General features: G+C 53.0%; 1 protein-coding gene across 8 annotated transcripts in view; it reads left to right on the top strand.

Annotated features, from left to right (window-relative positions):
* MROH7 (maestro heat like repeat family member 7) overlaps positions 1-16244 on the top strand; it is a 51661-nt gene extending 35417 nt beyond the window's left edge. For 6 of the 8 annotated variants that reach the window (XM_047723909.1, XM_047723912.1, XM_047723910.1 and 3 more), the window contains 9 exons: positions 1336-1473; positions 2553-2667; positions 7717-7857; positions 8539-8718; positions 9187-9453; positions 9721-9843; positions 13062-13164; positions 15318-15380; positions 15922-16244. In XM_047723909.1, the coding sequence (XP_047579865.1) occupies positions 1336-1473; positions 2553-2667; positions 7717-7857; positions 8539-8718; positions 9187-9453; positions 9721-9843; positions 13062-13164; positions 15318-15380; positions 15922-16166 (1375 nt within the window). In that variant the 3' untranslated portion in view covers positions 16167-16244. The remainder of the gene's footprint in view (positions 1-1335; positions 1474-2552; positions 2668-7716; positions 7858-8538; positions 8719-9186; positions 9454-9720; positions 9844-13061; positions 13165-15317; positions 15381-15921) is intronic. The other 2 variants (XM_047723911.1, XM_047723915.1) reach the window with 2 other exon arrangements.
* Positions 16245-20128: the final 3884 nt, after the last annotated feature.

Here is a 20128-nt window from a genome sequence, read left to right as displayed (position 1 = left end):
ACAGTCTGAAGCCAGGTAGAGAGAAAGTGACCGCTGCTCCTGGAGATGGGGACACTGGGTGGTCAAGTCATGGAGCAGAACATTACACAGCTGGCTCACTCGGTCTTAGTTCAAGGTGCTGATGCTTGGCATGGAAGGTAGAACCTTCCAATGAAAACGTGCAAATCTCCGCTTAGCTATTCAGCCAGTGCTCTGGGGGGAAGGGAACAGGTGGGGGGAGGGAGAGTTGGACAGGGCAAGCCCTAGGCTCTTGGGGTGGTCAGCACTGGGAGCCTGCCTCCTTCTCCCTCCACGTGTGTGTGACTTTGCTGGTCTAGGACTGTAACTGACAGCACGTGTCTCTAAGAATCAGCAGGAAGCTTGCATGGTTCTGAAAGCCCAGGTCTCGGTAGAAGCTTGACTTTTCACACTGATCAGTAGTTATTACAAAACCCAAAACATGAAAACTAAAAGTGAATTACTGAACATTACGCAATTTCCAGAATGCTTTGCTGCTTTGTCTTGAATCATGAGGACCACCTACTCTCAGTATCTCCTGACGTATGTCCACATGTGATAAATTCTTTAAACATGAGGGCTGACGTTTCTAGAAAACTTTGTCTAAATGTAAACTTCATTCCACACACTGTCCGTTTCCATTTTATTAAAGGTTTATCTATAGGTACACATACACATCTGCGGACACCCAGTGCCCAGGACATAGTGGGGCATCAGCATGGGGCTGCACCCCCTCCCGCTCCTTCCCAGCACCACCCTGGGGCTTCAAAAACACAGAGGACTGGGTTCCAGCCTCCTCTATCCACAGGTTATAAAAGCCCCCCCACCCCCCACCCATACTGCCCATGGCCTTCTGCTGGGCATCCAGGTCAGGGAATCCCTCCATAAGTGCCCCAAGAGGGTGAAGGCCTCAGGCCAACAGGAGACTGTGTGCAAGTGAGGAGGGATGACCTCTCCCACAGAGAGCTGCCCAGGCATGGGCGTGAGGGGGAGAGGTGGGGGGGAGAGAGGCAGACCCCAGAGGTCTGGGGAGGCCTGGCTCCAACCTCTCCCTCTAGGGAAAGAGGCTCAGGAGAAAAGGAAGGGTAAAACACCACTTGGGGGAATTTTGCTTCTGTTGACTCTCTTTCTCAAAGCTAATAATTTTTTAAAAGCCGCTCTTGGTGGGTACACCGATGACTGCTACCTCAGCATCAGCAGGGCTCAGAGAAGCTTGTCTGGCCAGATGGGAGCTGACAGGCCGGGGTGTGGGAAGAGGCCGGCTGGAGGGAGGTCCGGCCCCTGTGTGGTGGGGAGGGGAGTGGGGGTCATGAGGTCTCAGCTGCCTTGTCTTGGCAGCTGGGTGGTCAAAGTGGTGAAAACCTTGCTGCTGAGGATGGGCTGCTCCTATGAGGCCACCTTTCTGGAGGACCAGGGCGGCTGGGAGCTCATGGAGCAGGCGGAGAACCACCACCGGGGAGTGTCCCTGCTGGCCAGGTGAGGCTGGGATGGCCCGGTGCAGGGTTTGGGGGAGGGAGAGATTTGGGTTTGCATCTCTCTCTGGGCAAGACCCTTCCCTCAGTCCTGCACCTCTTCTAAGTGGCAGGGTACGGTCGACCTCAGTGGGCGTCCCGACTCACACTGAGTGTGGCTAGGACAGTGCCTGGCAACCGCACAGCCCTTCGCTTACTTACGAAGCCCCTTTTCTCACTGTATGGGGACCTTAGTTCCTATGCTCATACAGCCATGGCGGTATAGCCAAGGCCTTCAGAGTGTGGCCTTAGGGCTGGTCTGCCTGTGTCCAGATCCCAGCCCACCACCTCTCAGCTGTGTGACCCAGGGCAAGTTCTTGCCTCTCTAAGCTTTACCTTCAGTCACGTGGAAATAATAATAGGACCCATCGCCAGAGCTTAGGATGAGGGTTAAAGTACTCTGTATAGCCCCTGGTATATGGAAGGAGCGCAGCACAGGTTAGCTTTCACGGTCATTATGCTGACTGGTGGGACAGGGATCATCAGCCTACATTTGGCACAGCAGGATGCCAAGGTCCCAGAGAGGGACAGTTATGTATCAAAGGTCACACAGCCAGGAAGTGGCAATGCTAGGAGATGATCAGCGGACCCAGACTGGGGTCTTCCCTGGCCCCCATACACAGCCTCCCCTGGGGTTGGGAAGGGGCACCTCGATTCTGAAGATGTGACTCCTGTAGGAACAGTCTGTTCCTTAACCTTGCACCTTGAGTGCCCAGGATGCTGCCGCCCCCCCAGGGGTCTCAGGATACAATTGCATTTATTGAACACCTACTATGCTCTAGGCATCGTGCAAAGAGCTGTGTGCTCTGTGCTCTTGGGCAAGCTTTCCCACTCTGAGCCTCAGGTTTCTCCATCTGTAAAACAAAGCAGTTAAACTAGACGGCCTCCGAGATTCTGTGCAGATGGGAAATCCTGGGAACCCAGGAACCCAAGGTGCCCCTGACTTGCTCGGAGTTTAGAGTGTCAGGCCAGACCCTCCCAGCCCCCCAGGAGGTCCCCTGGGGCTGGAGAGCCTGAGGACTGCTCACCCTGCCTCACCCCCAGGGCCATGGTGCACTACTCCTGCCAGGAGCTGTGCCGTATCCTCTACCTGCTCATCCCGCTCCTGGAGCGAGGCGACGAAATGCACAAGATCACGGCCACCGCCTTCTACGTGGAGGTACCAAGCGGGCGCGGGCACTGGGCAAGGCTCCTCCCCCGCTGCCCGGAACCCAGGCCTCAGTTCACATTATCAGTCATTTCTCCTGCGCAAACAGTACTTAGCAATGGAGAATTTCACAAGCAAGATTGCTCTAGGATATAAAGACCTCGTAGGATCTCCCTTTGCTCCTCCTCTCTCCACTCCTTCACCCCATTCTACTCCTTCCAGATTCCCCGTTCCCAGGCAACCCCCAACCTTTGGTGGGCACTGCCATGTGCCAAGCACCAGACTAGAGATGCAAGGTTGGAGGTACAAATAAGAAATTGACTTTGCCCAGACCTCAGGGAATTCTCAGTGTGGCAGAGAAGCCAGAGGATGCCCCAGTTATAAAATGGGGTGCCATGAAGTGACTTGTGCTCTGATGGGGGCAGTCCAGGCTGTGGTGGGAGAAAGGACACTTGAGGTGGTAATGGTGGTGGCGGGAGCATCAGGGAGGGCTTCCCGGAGGAAGTGACATCTAAGCTGAGTTGAGTGTGTGGAGGGTACTGGGGGTGCTGGGAGAGATGAATCATGAGGTTGGTTAGGGTTGGACCCAGAAGAGGAGACCTGCCAGCAATAATAGCTAACATTTACTGAGCATTTACTCTCTTCTAGGCATGTTCTTAGAGTTTTACCCATATAGATTCACTTAATCCTCATGATAATCCTATGATTATCTGTGATGAAGAGACTTTTGATGCAGATCCCATTTCAACCCCCGTTTTAGAGGAGGAAACTGAGGCACTGATTTAAGTCAATTTTGCAAGACCACGCAGTTTGTAAGTGGCAGACTCAGGATTCAAACCCAGACTCTTGGGTTCTCAAACCCACTCTTTCCTCCCCTGTCTCTCTATTTTATTTTATTTTTTTAAAGATTTTATTTATTTATTTATTTGGCAGCAAGACAGCAAGAAAGGAAACAGAAGCAGGGGGAGTGGGAGAAGGAGAAGCAGTCTCTCCACCGAGCAGGAAGCCTGATGTGGGGCTGAATCCCAGGATCCTGAGATCATGATCTGAGCCAAAGGCAGACACTTAACCACTGAGCCACCGAGGCGCCCCCTCTTTAATTTAGAAAAAAATTGTGGTAATATACACATCACATAAAAGTTATCATTTTCACCATGTTTTCACCACTGTGCCACCATCAGCACCTTCCACAGAACTGTTCATCTTCCTTCCCAAGTGCAGCCTCTGTCTCAAACTGAAACTGTATCCATGAAATACTGCCTCCCCATTCGGCCTCCCCAGCCCCTGGCAACCAGCATTCTACGTTGTGGCTCTGAGCTTGCTGTTGTAGGTTTCGAGGAGACAGTCACACAATATGTCCTTTTGTGTCTGGCTTATTTCACTCAACATAATTAGTCTTTGAAGTTCATGCATGTTGTTAACAAGGCTCAGAATTTCATTCTTTCTTTTCAAGCTGGATAATAGTCCCTTGTATGTATCCACCACATTTTGTTTATCCATTCATCTGTCGGTAAACATTTGTAAAGCCCACTCTCCTAACTGCCAGTCTTGCTGTCTCCTGTGACTTTCTGGGCAAGGTCATGCTGGGGTCTGTGCTGTCATCAGGGTCTGCGGTGGGGTCAGAGTAGCAGGCTCACTTTCTGCTCGGAGAGTAGAAGACTAAGGAAGGCTTCCTGGAGGAGGTGCCCTCTGAGCTGCCAGATGGACAGGAGGCAGCATTTTCTTCCAGGCACTTCCTGCATCTCTTCTGCTTCTCCAGCTGGAGTGAGAGTCTGGGGAGGAGGGACCATGTCGTGCTGGCATTGCATCCCCAGCCCCAAAAGCTTCTCAAGAAGTGGGGATCGCGAGAGTGAGTGAGTGCCCAGATGAACACTTGGCCTGGCCCCACAGGCACCAGTAGAATGTGTCACCTCCAGGAGGACAGATGAGGGCATGCTTCAAGGTCACACAGCTCAAGGAGTCCAGAGAGATTCTGACTAGGTTTGCCCAACTGGTCGGCCACTTCTCTCTAATTCTGTGAGTGGCCACCACTTGTGGCTCTTGGGGGAGATGGTGGTGGTGGCACTTTACAAACCTCAGAGGATGCTCCCATGTCCAGCATAAGGCCAGGGGCACTAGGCTTAACCTTTCCTGAACACTCCCCTGGAAACCTGAGCAGTGGCCCTCCGCCCTGGAGCAAGTATCCTCAGCCATGTTCAGTCCTCCGGCTCCCCCAGAGAGGTGAGCTGCGGTCGGCCAGAGCCGGGCCCACCACATTCACTGTGACACCTTGATGCAGCTCACATATCCCGCCCCGGCCTCCCCAGCCGCCTATGCTGTGATCATCAATGTGTGTGCTTGCTGGTCCCAGCGGCTAGGCAGCTCAAGGGAGCTTGGCAAGTTCCGGAACCTGCCCGTGCCTCAGTTTCCTCATTTGCAATATGGGGATGGTGAATTGCCCACCTCATAGAGCTTTTAAAAAAAGATTTATTTATTGTAGAGAGAGAGAGTGCTAGAGAGCTCATGCGAGCAGGGGGAGGGGCAGAGAGAGAGAGAGAGAGAGGGAGAGAATCTCCAGCAGACTCCCAGCTGAGTTTGGAGCCCGACTCAGGGCTTGATCCCATAACCCTGAGATCATGGCCGGAGTTGAAATCAGAGGCTGGATGCTTAACTGACTGAGCCACCTGGGTTTTGATGAGGATTAAATGAGTTCACATAAAGCTCTTAGGGTAGTACCTGCATCTAGGAAGTATTGTCTGTGAGTCAGCTATATTGCTATTATTATTATTATTACTATTTATTATCATCAGTACCCTTTTCTGCATATCTAGTGTGCAGCCCAGAACCTGGTGCAGAGCAGGCCTGACTTTGAGTTGTGTGGTCGGGCAGAGGGAGGGCAGTGGGTGGAGCCCCTTCTGTACAGTTCCTGTCCCTCTGGGCCCTGGCCCTGTCCCTCTCCCCAGCTCTCTCTTCTCATCATAGCAGCTCAGGGTCTCCGTAGTCACAGTAGAGCTAAAGCCAGGGAACAGATGGGAGAAGTGTTTATGAGGATGACCAGGCAGGAACCGAAGACGAGTTGGCTGCTGTGGGTGGGAGGGTGGCAGGGAGAGGAAGGAGATGGGGGTGATGTTGGGTTTAGGCTAGGACTGCAGGGGGAGTGGTGGTGCTAGACCTGGCAATGGGAACACAGGAGGAAAGGCAATTCTAAAGAGGAAAGGAACCAAGTTTTATGTTGGACCTGAACTCTTGCACCAAAGTGTTTTCGAAGCACATACTTTCCCCAGAGCTTGTGTTGGGTAACAGGAACCCAGGGAGTAACGCTCAAGGAACCCAAGGAAGCCCCGGGGCGATGCAGGAGCAGATGCATAGGCAGACAGGGGCACTCGGGTTTCCACGTTAGGGCTCCCAGGGGCCCAGAGAAGGGGCAGTCCAGCCCGGTGCCGTGAGGTCCAGGGGCATCGTCAAACACAGCCTCAGGGGGGCCTGGGTTTTGGATGGAGCCATGCAAGGTGAGCTGGAGCTCTAGTGGAGGTGGCCACCCTCGCAGAAGGGCATCCTGCCAGCACAGAGAGGACAGAACAGTCTGGATCGTTCCACAAAAATGCGCAGCTTGGTTAGAAGCTGATTGGTAATAAGAGTGTGGGCTGTACACTTTGGAGAACAGTGTGGAGATTCCTCAAGAAATTAAAAATATAACTTCCCTATGACCCTGCATTTGCACTAGTGGGTATTTACCCCAAAGATACAGATGTAGTGAAAAGAAGGGCCATCTGTACCCCAGTGTTCATAGCAGCAATGGCCACGGTCGCCAAACTGTGGAAAGAACCAAGATGCCCTTCAACGGACAAATGGGTAAGGAAGATGTGGTCCATATACACTATGGAGTATTATGCCTCCATCAGAAAGGATGAATACCCAACTTTTGTAGCAACATGGACGGGACTGGAAGAGATTATGCTGAGTGAAATAAGTCAAGCAGAGAGAGTCAATTATCATATGGTTTCACTTATTTGTGGAGCATAACAAATAACATGGAGGACATGGGGAGATGGAGAGGAGAAGGGAGTTGAGGGAAATTGGAAGGGGAGGTGAACCATGAGAGACTCTGAAAAACAATCTGAGGGTTTTGAAGGGGCGGGGGGTGGGAGGTTGGGGGATCCAGGTGGTGGGTATTGGAGAGGGCACGGATTGCATGGAGCACTGGGTGTGGTGCAAAAGTAATGAATACTGTTACGCTGAAAAAATAAAAAATTAAAAAAAAAAAATACTAAAAAAAAAAAAAGAGTGTGGGCTGTAGAGTGGCATGGAGTGGATGAGGCCCCAGAGGCAGGTGGGGCCCGATGGTGAAAGGCATCGGGGAGCACCGGGCCTCAGAGCTGGAGAGTGACATGTGCCGCCTTGCCATGAGGTGCTGATGGACATCGGGTGGAGGTGTCTGGCAAACTGTTGGTTTTCCAAGTCAGAAGCTCTGGACCACAGCACAGACTAGAGATGGTGACTTGGGCATTATGTGCCCGGGGACACTAGTTAAAATCCTGAGCAGAGGAGCTCATGGAGGACAGTGGGCAGAGGGAAGCCAGGCAAAGAGGACAGAGCTCAGCGTCATCAACACGGACGGCTGGGTAGGGACAGGAACGAGTGACTGTCCTAGCCAGACCAGGGCCGTCCAATATGATAACCGCTAGCCACAATGGGGCCTATCAGCCCCCGAAACGTGTCTGAATTGAAATTTGTTGTAAGTTTAATATTCACACCACATTTCAGACTTGGTTCAAAAAAATTTTTTTAGAGCGTAAAATATATCAGTAATGTTTATACTGATTACAAGTCGAAATGATAATACTTTGGATATATTGGGTCTGGCATCACTACCATTAACTTCACCTATTTCTTGCTCTTTAAATGTGGCTACTAGGAAATTTAAACTGATGCTCATGGCTTGTCTTGGACAGCACTAGCCAGCTAGCCATCCTTCATGCCCCACGCTCAGCCCCTGGTCATCCAGCGCAACTCCCCTGGGGAGGCGGGGCGGGGGGCTACCCTGCTCCTCGGCTCAGGGAGTCCTTCCTGTTACTCCCGCAGCTCCTGCAGATGGAACAGGTGCGGCGGATCCCCGAGGAGTACTCGCTGGGGCGAATGGCAGAAGGCCTGAACCACCAGGACCCCATCATGAAGCTGCTGTCCATCCGAGGCCTGGTTATCTTGGCCCGCAGGACTGAGAAGGTGAGCGGAAGTCAGGGGAGAGCCCGGCCCAGCCAGGCCCTGAGCCAGAAGAAGGAGGGAGCCTGGCCATCACTGACTCTCAGATGCTGTACTCCATTTCTGTACCTGCCTGTAAAGCAGATAGCCTTTAATAATTCCCCATACACTTTATTCTCATTGGAGTAGTTTCTAATCCAGTTGTTTTCACCATAACCCTGAAGGCTGTACGTCTAGGAGGGGCTGGGGATTGTAGTAGTTTTTCCTATTTTACAGATTAGGAAACTGAGGTCCAGATTGTTGGTGCATCTTAACATTGTTAAAAAAAAAAAAAAAAAAAAAAGTGCTTTGTTTTCCTCTCCCAGGCACTGTGGCAGCTCATGGCATAGAGGGACGAAGGGACAGGATGTAGGTTCAGAAAGCTAACTAGCAATGCAGATCTTCTACCTGGTGCCAGCAAGGGGGTGGCAACAGAGGCCCTTGGCTGCCCAGACCCGGAAGGAGTCAGTGAGGCCAAAGAGGACTTTGGGGACAGCAAGAGGCTGAGGGAGGGCATTCCAGGCAGCTGGGATGGCATAATCAAAGGCCTGGAGGTGGAGCACCTGTCCTACCAAGGCCATCTCAGTGAATCAGAGGCTGGGTCTCCCACCTGGCGGCCCCTGCTGCCAGGTAGGAGCCCGCATCCCAAACGGTCCTGCCCCGCAGACTGCCAAGGTGCAGGCCCTCCTGCCCTCCATGGTGAAGGGCCTGAAGAGGATGGATGGGCTGCTGGTGGTGGAGGCGGCCCACAACCTCAAGACCATCTTCAAGGGGCAGGACCGGAAGCTGACAGACAGCTCGGTCTATGTGGAGATGCTGCAGATCCTGCTGCACCATTTCAACGATGTAAGGGATCCCGTGGAGGGGGGTTGGGGGGGCTGGGGGGCAGCCTCTGGAGGGTGTGGCTTTTACTATGCTGGGGACTGCAGTAGCTCCCGTGGCCCGCTGAGGCAGGGCACAGCGGTATCAGCCCAGGCCGGGTGGGTGGGTACCTCGTTCCAGTGGGCCCATGTCTTTTTGTAAGTGGATTGCATTGAGAAACATCCTTCTTCAATCAGTTCTCACCGAGGGGACTCTTGAAATCAAGTGTCCCCAGACCCTTGCCTCATTGCAGTTGGCCCACCTCAAGGCGGCACGTGTTTTCCAGCAGAGGGGGGCATTTTCCCACTTGGCACTAGGCACCTCTTAGGGGGTCCTGGCCAAGGGGAGCGGGCAGAACTCCAGACCCAGGCTCCAGTGAGGGGGGCACTGGCCCCGGATCAGCCCCACCTGGTGGCCTCTGCCCTGTCCCATCTCTGTGCATCTTGTGCCTGGAGGGCCCCCCAGAATGAGTGGGTGGACAGCCGCCTGCCTCCGTGTGAGGCTCAGAGGCCCAGGCAGCCTCTTGGAGGAGGGAGCCTGCCTGAGCCTCGGGGTCTGCCCCAGTCTCGAGAGGACGTGCGCTCTTCCTGCATCAACCTGTATGGCAAGGTGGTCCAGAAGCTGCGGTTGCCCCGCACCCCAGCTGTGGAGCAGCAGCTCATCAGGACCTTGGTGCCCCTGCTGCTGCTCATGCAAGAGGGCAACACCGAGGTGAGCCAGGTGAGTGTGCGTAGGCACTGGGCCCTGTGGCCGAGCCTCCCTCTGTGGAAACCAAGCCAGAGTCACTAACAATCTGTTATGGACAAGCCTGTTTTCCAAAGGCACCCATGTCAGAATTCCTCCTCAAGATGGACTTCACTTGTGCATTTCAAATTGATATAGATTTCTCCAGAATGCAGTTTCACAACACTTTTTTTTTTTTCTGGAAGATATTCTGGCTGTCCTGGAATTCCCCATTTCTGGTATTGTCTTCCTGTTGGTCCCCAGAAATGTATAAAGACCCTGTTCCGCTGCTCTTGCCTCATGGCATGGGAATTGCCAAAAAGAGCCTATAGCCGGAAGTCCTGGGACAACCAGCAGCAGACGGTGGCCAAAATATGCAAGTACCTTGTGAGTGCTTTCAAGACTACAGTTGTTCCCGATGAGTATGCTAGAGGTGGGCAAAGCTTTCCCCTTTTCTCTTCCTTCCTTTTGCATGAGCATCCTGACTGGCAATTCCACTTTTACCCACACGTTAATTGGCTCCTGGATGTTCACCTGCCTTTCTGGCTTGTCACTTCTGGTGTCCCTCTCCAGTGGCTTACCGGACACCTCCCCACTGACCCACATGCACTTGAAGCTCAGCATGCCTCTTCTGAGCTGATGCCCTCCCCCAATTTCAATTCTGCTCTGTCCCTCTTGATCCCCAAAGCAGAAGCCTAGAATTATCCTAGACTCCGTCTCCCTCACTCTCCACATTCGACCAATCTTAAATATCCTAAACGTCTCTTTACCTGTTTCTTCACTCCCTGTCACCACACTCCTTGCCCTTACTTTAGGGCATGGATGTCTCCCAGCAGGGGCGTCGATCCAGCCTCCCCCCCGCTCCCCCCCCCGCCTCCAGTTCTCTCCACCTTGAACTTCACCTCTTCCAATTCCATCCCCCCTTGGTCCACCAAAGCAATCTGCTTCAAACACGATCTGTCTGTGTTCTATCTCTATTTCAAGAGTTCCCTTCAAAAAGTTCCCTTTTCTGCATCCGCAATTCCCAGGGTATATTCTCTGTGACACACACCCCACAGGAAATGCCCTACAGGGGAGAAAATAGGTTCTAAGATGAATAGGTTTGGGAAACACTGCCTTGTCATCTTCCTCTCGGGGGTTTGCAATGCCTTCAGCTCACTAAAGGCTCTGAGGTGGTCTGTGCTAAGATGTTCCGTGGTTGTTGAATCCGTGATCAGGCCACCCATACGCCATGGAAGGCACGCTGCAGGAGGCAGCCCGGTCCCTCTGCGCACCATTTGGGAAGCTTTGCTATAAGTCCTATCTACATCCCCTGCTGTCAAGGCACCCCCGGACGCAGACTCGGAGACAGAGATTAGCATGCAAGAGGGTTATTTGAGCATGGCCTTGGGATTGACACCTATGGACGGGAGGGCGGGGGCAGGGAGAGAGGTCAAGCTGCATCGTAGCTCTGGGGGAGCCTCAGCCATCCCTGCAGTGAGATTCCCCACATTTGGGGCCGGGGCCAGGTCTTTACATGCTTGTGTCTGTTTGTTACTGGATGCTAGCCACCCTGGGAAGGGACATGACCTTGGGCCAGCAGTTCTCTTCTGCAGAGGCAGTCCCCAGTGTTGGGGGAATAACCCTTCACCTCAAAGGGAGATCTGGGTGGGGCATGCCAGCACCCCACACAGCAGTCTAATGAAAATATGCAGAGTAACAGATGGTTCCTAGGATTAAGAAAAGGGCTGGAAACCACCACTATCAGTAATGCTCAAAACCCCTGCAATCCAGGATCTGTTATTATTATCATCCTTTCACGAGGGAAAAAGAGGCCTAGAGGAGGTGTTCGGCTAGGGCGCTAATTCAAATACCCCCCAGTGACCAGGGAGCGGGTGGAGAGTGATTGTGGGTGACACGAAAGTGATGGGGCCTATGTCAGCCTGGAGGGCCAGGCTCTGTTGAAAGCATGAGTGGGTGGGTGCTCCTGCTCATGGTGTAGGCCACTCTTGCCAGCTCCTCTGCTTTCACAGGAAAAGCCAGAGACCCAGATTTTTATAAGACATCAATTAGCAATCAATTTAGCTTGTTGAAAATACTGTGCTGGTCACGGCTCTGCCAACTCCTCATGGTTTGTGGGCTGCCGGCTTATGACCTCTGTGCTAGGCCCTTCTAGAGCCTCTGTTTTAGCTTTTCAGCATCAACAGGTTTGCTCATGAGAGGGTCAACTTCTAGCCTTAGCTTTAAGGAGGGAGCGGTAACCCATTCATTCATCCATCCACCATCCATCCATTTACCCATCCATCCAGTGCTTTCTGGGCATCTATGCCACACACATCCGGGATGCTGAGAAGTTGGAGCTGAGTGAGCTGGCCCCTTCTCTCATGGGAGCTCTGGATCCGGTAGGGGAGATAGTTATAAATAATCACAGCACAATGCCATAGGTGACATGCACGACAAGGGCTGTGCAAGGTGGTGTAGAAACATGAAGAGTGGTGAGATCTGCTCTGAAAATTGTGAAAGGCTTCAGGGAGGAGGTGGCTTCTGAGCTGAACCTCAAGGGATGAGAGAGATCTATCAAAGATGAAGAAGAGAGGGAAGGGTACCCCAATCAGGAGCAATCACTTGTACCAGGCATGGAGCTGGGAAGAGCTGGGGCCACATCCTGCTATTGGAGCAGAGTGTGCATAGCAGGTAGAGGCATTGGTGGAAACAGGCTGAGAAGCATGATCATGAAGGGTTTGATGCCAGGCCCATAGTTTATTCTCTGACATGCAGATTGTCAATAGGAGAGTAATTGTACCAGATTCTTCCTCATCTCCCTCAATGACCTCTTAGCAGGATGCCTGCCCCCGAATTTCTCCTTGATCAAACTCATACTGAATACCACTGACAGACTATTTTGCCCCAAAACATTGCTTTGTCAAGAATGGATGCTGGCTTCCTATTTTCTAATGCCTAAGTAAGCCTTATTCCTATCTGGCTTTTAAGGACTTTTAAGACCTCTCTAGTGTATTTTTCACTGCTCTGTAACTTAAACTCTTTACCCTGATCAGAGCTGTCTCCTTATCTATCATGTCCCTTGAGTGCCATGTCCATTCCCACTTGGCTGGACTTTTATTTTATTTTATTTTATTTTTTTAAGATTTTATTTTATTTTATTTGACAGACAGAGATCACAAGTAGGCAGAGAGGCAGGCAGAGAGAGAGAGAGAGGAGGAAGCAGGCTCCCTGCCGAGCAGAGAGCCTGATGCGGGGCTCGATCCCAGGACCCTGGGATCATGACCTGAGCCGAAGGCAGAGGCTTTAATCCACTGAGCCACCCAGGCGCCCCTGGACTTTTTATTTTAGAACTTTCCTCTGAGCTGCAGTGGGGGGTGAACTGGAAGAGGATAAACCCAAGGCAGGAAGACCATGGAAAGGATTGCTGCAATCCACTAAGAGAAAAGGAGGCCTGGCCTCTGGGAGCCTCAGGCAGAGGCCAGGATGGGTAGCAGAGAAGTTTAGGAGGCAAGGAGCTGAGGCTTGGCTGCCTGACAGGGTCACCATTCCTAGGTTTGGGAAGAGTGGATGGGCAATCAGTCCCTCTGAGGGCTCAGCACTCTTGGGCTTTCTCTTTGTCCCAGGTGACTACCCACCAAGACAGCGCCTTCACATTCCTCAGCCAGAGCCTGCAGTATGCCAAGAATTCCCGGGCCTCCCTCCGGAAGTACTCAGTCATGTTCATAGGTAACCTGGTAAAGCTAGTCTGCTGCTAGGACTCTGCAGGCCCTCCATTTTGCTTCCTCCACTTGGAAGGAAGCTGCCAGTCCTCCTGGCACCTGGGAAATGCCTCCCTTGGGTTCAAGGTTTGGCCAGCAGACAGTCATGGTGCAAATTGGAAAGGCCTTCCCTCCTCCAAAATCTCTGCTTAGGAAGTGGGCCACAGGGTGGATCCAGCCTGGAGTCCTTGTGCAGGTCACAACCTTGGCAACTGTATACAAGGGAACTGCTGCTTCCTGCCCTCTCCCGCCCCAGTACAACTTGGGTCCAGGCCCAACGGGAGCCTACCACTGACTGTGTCAGGAGGGGCCAAACTGTGCGGTAGAGTGAAGTAGAATCTCAGCCCCATGATCCCCTTTCCATGTGACCCCAACTGAGTCATTTACTGCCACTGAGTCTCAGTTTCCTCACCTATAAAATGGGGATTGACTCCAGTTTCACAGATTAGATGAGACAATTTTTTAAACATGTGAAGCCTGGCTAGTTAAGGTGCTCCCTCCACATCAGCTTACTCCACATTTCCCATAATCCCAACCTCTGCCTTTCTGGGGAGAAAACAACTAGATTCCCCTCACTCAGAATCCCCAACATCAGCCCAGACCCTTCTGATGGCTTGCGGGCATATTTCCTCCCAGCGACTCTCCTTCCCTCCCCCAAAGAACCACACACTCTTCCCCAGGACCAAGAGACCCCCGCTGCCCAAGAGCTTGGAGAGAGGATGGCCTTCCCATCCCCCACTTTGAAAAGCCATGCTTCTTTTGGTTCCTTTCTCCAGTTCACTTGTGGTTTTCATCAGTCCACTCACCGATGCACCCATTCACTGGTTCAGTAAGCAAACATTGCTTGATACTCCCCTCTGTGTCAGGCACCATGCCTCGTCTAGAGAAACAGAGAACATTTCTGGAGGTGATGTGGATGGCAGGGGTGGGCAGTGGGGTGGGGACTGTGGTGTTAACATGATCCAGGCAGGGACAGAGGAGCAATGCCCAGGACTGGGGGCATCCCTCAGAAATGTGGGGTTCTGCTCACAGGCAGCTTCTCATACAGAGTGACATTATTTCCTAGATGCTGACTTCTCTAAATCTTGCTCCAAATTAATCATATGTAAAAGCGTTAGTGTTTAACACTTGAGTGTGTTCTCTGAGTCAGAGGCCTGTGCTGGGGGAAACCAAGCAGAGGAGAGGCTGTGTCCTCCCACACACATCTCCCCCGCCAGCCCCCACCCCGTGCTGTGATTCCTAACCTCTTGGGGGTTGGTGAAACCCTGAAGAAAGTTATGAACACTTTGCCTAGAGGAACACGTACATGCATACAATTGTGTGTGTGATTTAAAATCCTCAGGACTGCCCTGCCCACTCCCCCACCTCGAGTGTATCTAGGCTTGAGACCTCAGGTCTGGTGGGAGAGGTTCATAAGTCACAAAATGCATCACAGTATATACAGGTGAGGGAAACTCTGATGTTCTGAGAACCCAGAGAGCCACCTAACTTAGTTTGGGCTCAGGGTCGGGAAGGATTTCCTGCAGAAGTAATTATGTTAAGCTGAATAATCAAGGATAAATAGCAATGAGTCAGGCAGAGAAATGTGGGAAGGGCCTCACAGCAGGCAGAGGTCTGGCCTGGTCCCATTCAAGGACCTTTGGGAGAGGCACGTGGGCAGGGAGTAAGGGAGGGCAGGAGAATGTGGCCGAGGAGCAGAGTCTCAGGCCCTCCAGGGCCCCACCAAGCACCTGCCTGAAAGGAACGTGAAGCAGTCAAGGTCCCTCACACAGATGCTGCCCAAACTCACTGTAGAAGGGGGCAGCTGAGGCAGCACCTCCCCGAGTCTCAGATGGACAGTGAGGGCCAGCCTGGGTAAGGGACCACCTTGGGCCACACTGTCAGAGTCAGCGGCAGCCCAGATCCTGTCCCTGTCCCTGTGCCACCCCTGCCCTCTGGACCTGCCACCTCTCTCAGGACCCCTCTTAGAGACTCTGTGCCAGGGTCAAAATGAAGTTCTCCTTTTATGTCCTCATTTGTGGGACCCGAGAAGGGTTGGAGAGTTTCTCTTAGGAGGTCTGGTCTGAAGGCAGGGGTCAGAGTCAGGAGGTGGAGGCACTCATGTCTTGGATTACACTCAAGGGTCCCTGGTCCCCTGCATGGAGAGCATAATGACAGAAGACCGTCTGAATGAAGTTAAAGCAAGTAAGTCACACCCTGAGTCTTTGAGAGCTCGGGGGGGGGGGGGGCAGTGAAAGAATGAGTGGGCTCACAGTGGGTGACAGGAAACAGAAGGGATAGGTCTCAAAGTAAGTGGCTTCCCCTCAGCCCAGCTGTGCTCGTCTTTGTCCACGGCGAGCAGTGCTAAGGGGTCACCAAGACACAGAATACACAGCCCCACCCTAGGAGAGTTTACAGTCTAGGAAACTAGAATAGGAAATAGGCCCCAAACCATTTAGTGCAGGGCGAGTAGTTCAGACTCTTACTGGGGCAGATTAATTTTGTAACTGGGAAAATTAATGGGAGCCTGAGGGTGGGGCAGTCCCAGAAAGCTTCCTGGAGGAGGCAGGTTTTGATTCAGGCTTCAAGAGGCAGGCAAAGTTTGAAGAGCTAGGAGGAAGGTGAGGGAGGGGACGCTGAGCAGAGTGCCTGAGCCAAGGCACAGAAGGGAGAAGGAAGGATGAGCTGTGAGACCAATGTGGGGACGCGGTCTTCACAAGCAGCCTTTCCCCTCCCCATGCCCCAGCTCTGGAAAATCTGAGACACGACCCGGAAGCATCAGTGTGCATCTACGCTGCGCAGGCCCAGGACCACATCTTGGCCAGCTGCTGGCGGAATTCCTGGCCGCTGCCGCACGGGGACTCGTGGGTGTGCGACCCGGCTGCCACACACCGCTGGAGCCCCAGCTGTGAGAACCTGCCCACTTCCCACCAGCGGCGCTCCTGGATCATGCAGACCCTGGGCTCCTGGAAGTTGTCCCTGAAGCAGTGATGTCTCCGAGCCCCCAGCCCTCCTCAGGGGTGGCCACGGCCACAGCCATTCCCTATAAATGCCACGTGGCTTACCTCTCCCCGTGAGTGTTCCCTCAAGGGAGACGCCATGGCTCTGGGCGACACTTCTGCAAGATGAGTGTGGCCTTCACTGTTGACTTGGTCAACATCTACAGCCTCATGCAGGCTGTTTTGTCCACATTTTATAGGTGGGGAAGCCAGGGCTCCAAGAGGTGAAGAGGCTTCCTCAAGGTCACAGAGCAAGTCTCCTACCTGCCTCACTGCTCCCCTCCCCCAAAGGGAGGGGAGAAGAACAAAAGGGGAGGATATTGGGGTGGTTTCAGGGGAAGGAAAAGGAGGGACTCCCCCACCCCATGACATCGGCATATCTGAAGCCCTGACCTCTGAGTCCCACTCATGGGGCTCTGCTCAGAGATTGACTGTCCCTTATATGGGTCACATTCACTGATCACCTAACCTGGATCAGGCCTGCTGTGGGTGCTGGAGGAGAACAAGATGAGTCCTAGGTCCTTGTAATTCATACTCTGGGGCAGTGGTTCGCAAAAGGGGTGATTTTGACCTTCAGGGAATATTTGGCAATATTTGGAGACATTTTTGGCTCTCAGGTGGAGCCCAGAGACGCTGCTAAACATCCCACAGGGCACAGGACAGTGCCCACAGTGAAGAATTATCCATCCCGAGTTGTCAAAAGTGCTCAGGTTGAGACACTTTGGTCTAATGGAAGTATCAGAGACAGGAAAGACACCAACAGCCCAGTGCTGTGATGAAGGGACTCCTGGGAGCTGTGAAGTCCAAAGATTGACATAGGCTAGCAGGGAGTGGGGGTATCAGGGAAGGCTTCCCAGAGATAAGACACTCCCCCCCCCACACACACAGTTGGGGGTTTGGAAAGATGACTGCGTGGTGGGGTATATGGAGGACAGGAACGTGCATAGGACCAAGGACCAACTGCTGGTACGTAGGTTTGGAGGATCCTAGAATGTGTGTTTTTGAGGGGAGGAAATCAGGACCAGGACTAGGTCCCTTAGGCCTTGGAGGCTGTGTGAAGGAGGGAGACCTCAGGGAGCAGCGGGAAGGCATGGTGTGGTGTGAAGCTGGGGAGAGATGTGGGCAAACACTGGCTTTAGAAAGCTCCTTCCTCTAGAGGATCAGGAACCCCATAGACACGGCTGGTGGGAGTGTGGAGGGGTGCAGCCCTCTGGACAAGAATCTGTCATTATTCAGTCATACTAAGTTTAGGCACGCCATGATCTGGCAATTCCACTCATGAGCACACATCTTGGATGTGTGCTCTTCCCACAGGTCCATACAGAGAGACGTATGAAGAAGTCTCCCGCACCATTATTTGCGGTGCCTGGGAGAGGAGGTGGCCTGGGTATTCACGGTCAGGGAGCAAAGGGCACCGTGGAGCCCATGCAGCAGTTCGAGGCCGAGGGGGACGTGTTGCACCACGGACGGGACCTAAAACCTAGTGCTGAGGAGACAAGTACATAAAAAATGCATGAAAGAAGTCCCATTTTGCAAGAACACTTAAAAACTGAAAATACACATTAAAACACAGAGTGGTGGGAAGAAGTAAAGAGGAGGGCTCTGGGGCATGAAAGGGAATGAATGATAAAAGGGAGGGGAAGAAAGCTCACTCTGTGGTGGAAGGAAAGTGCGGGGGGCAGTGAACAAGAGCACAGACAGGATGACTTGGCTGGAGGCTTGGGGGAGGAATGGAAGTCTGGACTGCAGGGTCAGATGGAAAGGGGGACCAGACCTTTGGGAGATGGAGAAGAGCAATTTTCAGCAATCGTGGTTGATAGGATGGAGGAAGGGGGAGGGACAGTGAGGTGCTGGGGGTGCTGTCTCCATTTCAGAGTGGATAACTGGGTTAAGGGTGTCTCCCCCCACTGGGTGGTTCTTCTGGACCAGAAGCAGGTTCAGGGAGAGAGGAATTCAGGCTGGATGTGGTCAGTATGAGAGGCTTGGCATCTCACAGTAGTAGAAACACCCACTGGGTGCCTGGCGGCACAGTGGGAGGCTGGGTAGAGGGAATCAGGGTGGAAACAGGTTTGGGATCCCTTGCAGACAAGGCTGAGGTGAGATTCCCTGGGCAAGGGCGTAGAGTACATTTAAGCTCTTGCTCGGATGAGGAGCCTATGAAGTCGACCACACAATCATCTGCCAATAAATCATAGGCCGAGACCATCGGGATTCTGGGCCTAAGAGAGAGCAGGAAATGGGGGTGGTGCTTGAGCATCACCTTTCCCATTGCAGAGAATGTTCATAAGCAAAGCCTGCTTGGAGTCTCCCAGTAGCCATACGGAGTTATGGAGAAGGCAGGCTGGCTTTAGTGCCACATTCTATAGATGAGGACAGGGCTTGAAGATGAGTGGGCCTTGTCCAAGTTCACACGAGAGAATAAATAGAAGTGTGGGTCCCAAAGTTCTCCCAACTCCCATGTCGGAGCTCTTTCCACCCAAAGACACTGCTGCTTTCATTGGCCAGAACCTAGGTCTGGGCTGGCTTTGACAATCGACAGCTGTCACATTCTGGGTCTGGGTGGCTTCAAAGCACAACAGAGGCTGACAGTGTCAGTAATTGGCCAAGGCCCCCAAGTAGTGTTGAGTGGGAAGGGACCAAGAACACTCAGCAAGTCACTTTCTCACTTCCTAAGCCTCCCCCAACATCATCTGTAAAATGAACTCTTGCCTCTCAGGGTTTTATGGGAATCAAAACATGGAAGCCAAAGGATTTGTAGGCTCTGTACCCAAGAAGGGAAAAGACAATGAAGAGGAGAATGAGAATGGGAACCATTAGGGAGCAGACTGGAGGAGGAAGTGTGGAAAAGGAGGCTCAGCTGTGGGCGAGAGGAGACCCTTGGACCAGGTGTTCTGCTGGGCGTGGGTGGGCTAGAAGGGGCAGGACACAGGTGCTCTGGAAGGCTTACGGCCGTCAGGGAGTCATCCGGATTTAGCCCTGCTGTCTGTCTCACCCTGGGATCCGATCATGACCAAGCCTGCCAGCTCCACTGCTGGGCCTCCCATCTCTCCTCTCCCCTGGTCTCTCACCAGCAGCCTTGTCAATCTCTTAATCGGGCCTCCTCCCATCAATCCTTCACGGGCAATCCAGGCCTTCCTAAAACAAATGTGCCCTTAGGTCCATCACTGGCTCACCATCCTCTGCAAGATAAAAGCTACAAGATAAAGGCCCGACTGCCCTCTGGCTGCCATTGATCTTGCTGGCCTTTCCTCTTGACTCTTGTGGTACCCAGCATGCCGCGCTCTTGCACACCACCATGCCTCTCTGATAGGGGCTCCCGCAGCTGCCTAAAAAGTTGAACTCCCCTCCAGCTCCCATCCATCTGGGAAGACCTTCCTCATCTCTGCTCTCAGCTCCGCAGAGAACGCGGGTCTATGAAATCTCGCTGACTCCCAGAGGTAACACCCACCTTTCTGTGCCTCCACTGTGCAGGCTTGTGAAAGGCCCTGCTTTAGATTGGTCTGCTGCTAACCTACCTTCCAGACCAGGCTGTGGGTTCCCTGAGGCTATAGCGGCCATGGCCGCAGGAGGGCGCACCTGGCGAGGAGCTCTTGTTTCCATCTTGGCTGGGGTGGATAGGGAGGTGGTTAACCTCAGAAACAGGCATGTCTGATCACATAGCCCCTTTCCTTGAAACTCTTCAAAAGGCACCGCTGCAATCTTAGGAAGAAGCGAGTCCTCAGAATCACTACCTACCATTCCTCCTACCCCACCTACTCACCCTCTTTCTCATTCTGCTCCAACTACCCCCCCCAGCCCCACCCCCAGCTCCCCTCCCTGGAGCTGCGCACTGCCAGTCCCCTCCCTAGAGAAGGCTTTTCCCCAGATAAGCCCTGGCCACTCTGGGACTCCTTTGCCCGAAAGCATGTACACCCCGTTTAAACCGCACCCCTCCCCCCAATAGGGACATCTGGA

The sequence above is a fragment of the Lutra lutra genome, chromosome 4 (assembly GCF_902655055.1).
Source record: "Lutra lutra chromosome 4, mLutLut1.2, whole genome shotgun sequence".
Taxonomy (NCBI): domain Eukaryota; kingdom Metazoa; phylum Chordata; class Mammalia; order Carnivora; family Mustelidae; genus Lutra; species Lutra lutra.
Note: the sequence above shows the minus strand (reverse complement) of the source record. Positions and strands in the feature narration are given on the sequence as shown.